At 46.8% G+C, this 4,285-nt stretch overlaps 2 protein-coding genes and 1 non-coding gene across 3 annotated transcripts; all 3 read right to left on the bottom strand.

The window, feature by feature from the left end:
* Nucleotides 1–822: 822 nt before the first annotated feature.
* Nucleotides 823–895, bottom strand: VTP01DRAFT_t32. The gene has a single exon. It is a non-coding gene; the product is annotated as a tRNA-Ala (tRNA).
* Nucleotides 896–1,204: 309 nt separating this feature from the next.
* VTP01DRAFT_8668 (uncharacterized protein) lies at nt 1,205–2,331 on the bottom strand (the record flags this gene model as incomplete). Its single annotated transcript, XM_069387814.1, has 2 exons — nt 1,205–1,388; nt 1,889–2,331. The coding sequence occupies 2 exons, from the start codon at nt 2,329–2,331 to the stop codon at nt 1,205–1,207; spliced, it is 627 nt and encodes a 208-aa protein (XP_069241546.1).
* Nucleotides 2,332–2,463: 132 nt separating this feature from the next.
* VTP01DRAFT_8667 (uncharacterized protein) lies at nt 2,464–4,029 on the bottom strand (the record flags this gene model as incomplete). The annotated part of the gene is made up of 4 exons (XM_069387813.1): nt 2,464–2,948; nt 2,997–3,503; nt 3,550–3,835; nt 3,919–4,029. 4 exons carry the CDS (start codon nt 4,027–4,029, stop codon nt 2,464–2,466), a joined length of 1,389 nt encoding a protein of 462 aa, XP_069241545.1.
* Nucleotides 4,030–4,285: the final 256 nt, after the last annotated feature.

Below are 4,285 nucleotides of genomic sequence, written 5' to 3'. Positions count from 1 at the left end.
AAAACCCGCGTAGCCTCGCGGAGCGGGGACTTCAACGGGAGGAACATCATACATGTGGTTCTAGATGACCTCCTTCCATCAGAGGCTTTTCCATATCCGACACTCGTCTCGCATCTGCTGCATCCTCGACATCTGACGTCATTTCCGATTCAACCGCTTCTTTTTCCACCTATAGACCCGTGCATGTGGTGTGCTTTGATTAGAACGTGCCTCGGTTTGTGAAACTATCGGAGTATTACCTCGGCAGTCAGTTGTTCGGCCCCGTTTTTCCCTAGGGAGGTCATCCAAGCACACTATGATCTAGGGCGCTCTGTTGTCGGCTGGATGTCTATATGCCTTTCCAGTTTCTACGTGGATATCCATGTCTTGGACGTCGAAAAAATCCCGAGACGTCTCCCCCGAGTAGAACATCAGGAAAGATTTCCCCCGTCGCTACGCCTCCTAAACGTCATCCAATGGATTATAGACCAAACTCGTTTTAAAGGTTGGCCGTCGATCCGGCGGGGAAGTCATAGATCGACCATGCACGGAGGAATCCTTGGATATGGACGACCTCCATACCTTTTGCAAGTGCTAAAATATAATTGATACTATTGGTAAATATATGGAAAAGGTACAAAGGAAGAAAAGAATAAAGGTGTGCCTGAAATCAGACGAGAGCACCAATGATATTTATTGCGCGTTGTCATAGCAATTACATGACACCAATGGTAATTGTTGACAATGTCACATTATTATTGGACAGTACCAAAAGGCCGCGGCACGAGCACCAAAAACATAAAAATTCATACTGCCAGAGGAAAGAAATGAATGAATCCGAGTTGGAGAAGCTGGGCGTCGATCCCAGTACCTCTCGCATGCTAAGCGAGCGCTCTACCATTTGAGCTACATCCCCACCGGGTTGGGGACTACTTGTGTTGCATTCTACAAAAGCCAGAGGCGGATCAGGCCTGAGATTCCTGGCTCTCCAAAAAAGAAAACTGTTGGGAATATGCGAGAAGTATCTGAAGGAACACGAAGCGGCATGAAGCTCCAAGTATATGCTCCATAGAAGATAGAACCTTCACACATTTCACAATTTTCGAGTAGCTTCCTCCATAGAAATATATAAATATCTGCAGCTGTAAACAATAAAGCATCATCAATTAACATTCGTTAATATTTCTCTGCTCCCTTAGATATTTTCAACTACTTATATTAACTCTCAAGCTCGGATCTCTTCTGGATTACTGCTAGGTTGAGCCCGGTTCCAGGAAATATGGAAGGACTCGACATCTAGGAAAAGAATGAATCCGATAGTTATCGTCCTCCTAGTAGGCAAGAAGGACCTTGGCCAACAGGAACGACCACTGCGGGAAAAGTGCCGTTTTAGACCCATCTCAGAAATTCTGAAATTTTGTATTTCAGACACATTATAGAAACCTTTCAGAAAATTTTTTATTACAGAAACATCTCAGACGTCTTTCACAGTATGGAAAAGCAAAATTGAGAATCAAATACAGTGCAAACCCACTTCTTGGCCCGAGAACAAAATTGACTTCGGAAATTTTGAAGAAGTTTCCTGGCTACATTTCATTTCTTTTTCTTTCCCTCCCTTCCCTTTTCTTTTTCAACGTCTTTTTTCCTATTCTCTGTCGCTCCTTTTTTTTCTGTAATCCCTCATCGACAAGTAACTCGACAACATCCGATGTATATTACAGGAATTGAACGAAACCGTCATTATTTGACTTTAAACGAAATATGCCTTGCTTGCGACGGTAGTATAAATAATGATATTATTAGTATTAGTAATATTAATGTTATTTCATGTAAGTAAAAAGGTAAATACATATAGGAACCAGCATGGAGGCTACTAGTAGTCTGTTATTTTTATTTTTTAGGTAGATACATGATGGCATAAATATTGTCAATTTTCAAGTCTTGTACTGCTGCGCCGGAATAAAGCCTATGCACAGGCAAGATGGAATCCTTGGAAAGCGGCGCGCAAGTGCTGCGGAAAGCATGCATGTCAAGTTTTTGCAGAAATGGCACAGTTTGAGGATATGGGAGTAGCCATTCCACGAACGCAGAGTGGTGCGGGACGTATCGTTCTCCGAGCTTGATCGCATGACGGAAGAAATATAAAATCCGGCAGGGACGGGAGCAGATGGAACCATCGTTGCGTTTGAAGCGAACTTGAGCGAAACAGCTGGTAACAGTATGTCGAGTCATTTTGGAGATGAACTGCTGTCCCAGGAGATCAATGGCAGGGATCTTCTGGATGCTGTTCATAGGAATCCCTTCGGGAACGGCCGCGGTGATCGCCACATACTGATCGGAAGCAGTCGCCATAGATGCTATTGTAATACTCTAGCAAGCAAGCATAGTGATCCTTGTGCATAACAACGTCCGGTCCGATGTTGCGAGGGTACGAAGACGGCGGCAGAGGCTCCGAACCGTTATAACTTGTCGTTGAGTAGCCTTCTAAGCTTCTAAAAATGTTGCATAATCGAAGATGCTCCGTGCGGAGTGAGCGACTGGCTGTGAGACAATCAAGTCAGCAATGGCGGTTGCAGCTGCGTTGTTGCCAGCTAACTCTTGAACCCCCGAACGCAAAATGACAAGACAGTGAACTTCTCGCAAAAAGTGCCGCATGAATGTAGACTCGAACTGATCCTTCTGGTTTGTTTGGATGTTCTTCAGTAGACCGTTGTATCGTTCGAAGCCCAATAACCAATATCCGTAAACAGGTTCAAAGTTCAAGGCGGTTTCCAGCAGATGTACATGCAGATGTATGTTTGGCGTAATTTCCTCGGGGCCATAGAGAATCTTGCAACCTTTGCAGAACTTGAGAAGCAAGGCATGAGCGGAATCAGCATCGGTAGTGGTCAGGGACAGCGAGCTGAGGATACGGGTCCTCCACGAAATGCATCCAGTTTGCCAAATGATCGCTTCGCAGGGAAGGTCGTCTATGATTAAAGAGCTTGCGCTTGTTTGGGTAAATAGGACCCGCGTACCTCTAGGCGCATCTTCAGAGGAGTAATCCAAGTTTAGTTGGATCACCTCCAGAAGCATCGGGGACAGAGCGACAATCCAGACTTTCCAATCGTCCGAGGTCATGAAGGCGAACCGAAAGGCGACCTTGCGCGTAGACGCTTGGTATCCTGGAGGCAATTGGATTTTTTTGAGCGCTGCTTCCATGTCTTGCAAATCCTTCTCTGTGAGCAATGTCTTGTTACTCTGTGGATGCTCCGGGAAAGGAAGCCAGAGATCGGCCATGCGCTTTGCTGTCCCAGCAAACAGATTGTGCATAGGATCGATTATAGTACAAACTACCGGGTCGAAATATGGTAGGCGATGTAGTTGCGACCATCGTGTACCGGTTTCATGCTGGACGACGCGCCTCGTTGCGGGATGTGTTGCAGCCGTCCACCGTAGAGCAGTCTCAGGATTGTCCTCTTTCGTGCGTTGTACCCATGTGCTTTGGTCAAAGTTTGAGAAGTCTCTTTGTGTCGGGTTGGCTACTTGGGCCGGAAATCTCATGTTGCACTTGTGGCAGGCAACGAATACCAGTGAAACCGGAAACCTTGCATGCAGCGGGAATATCGCAGGCCACGAGCAACAAAGCAGCACCGATCTGGACAGTCTGGTGGTTGGGAGATTGCATGTCAACGCCTTTATACAACGTCTCCAACTCGTCGACCAAGGGACACAAATAATGGTTGATTTGCTGCGTGGCAGCTTCCTTGCGGCCGGGCATAATACCAAGGAGGATCATATTTTCCTTCTTGTAGCGTTCAGTCCTGGGCAGATTGTTGATGACCATGTATGTCGCATCGCAGGAGTGTGGTCCACTCTAATCAAAGCGCTGGAACCAGTCGACGTTGAGGGAAAGCATCAGGGTTCCGGGCTGGTCGACGAACTTTCCTTGATCGGGACCTCCAGGTTGGACCACATCCTGCCGTCGTAGGTATCGAACATGGTATCAGGTCGCGTCGGACGATTGCGCCATTGTTCGATGTCTTGAAGGAATCCTGGCCTAAGTACCATGCGCTCCAAGGTTTGTGTGATAAACATATACGCGTAGACCTTCTTGGCTAAATAGTTGTTTTTTCCGGCAGGTGCAAACAAGTCGTTTCCGCATTCTTCACGCTTGGAGGGCGTCGGATGGTCGGGGTAGCCGATGTGTGTGCAGCAGACGCTTCTTGGCAGCTGTCTGTAGTAGCGAGGTCATCTAAAACCACATACACGACGATCCTCTCGTTAAAGTCCCCGCTACGCAAGGCTACGCGGGTTTTTGAGAACA

This window comes from Rhizomucor pusillus (assembly GCF_041956525.1).
Source record: "Rhizomucor pusillus strain CBS 183.67 unplaced genomic scaffold VTP01scaffold_5, whole genome shotgun sequence".
In the NCBI taxonomy this organism is placed as follows: Eukaryota; Fungi; Mucoromycota; class Mucoromycetes; order Mucorales; family Lichtheimiaceae; genus Rhizomucor; species Rhizomucor pusillus.
This window is presented reverse-complemented; position numbering and strand designations above follow the sequence as displayed.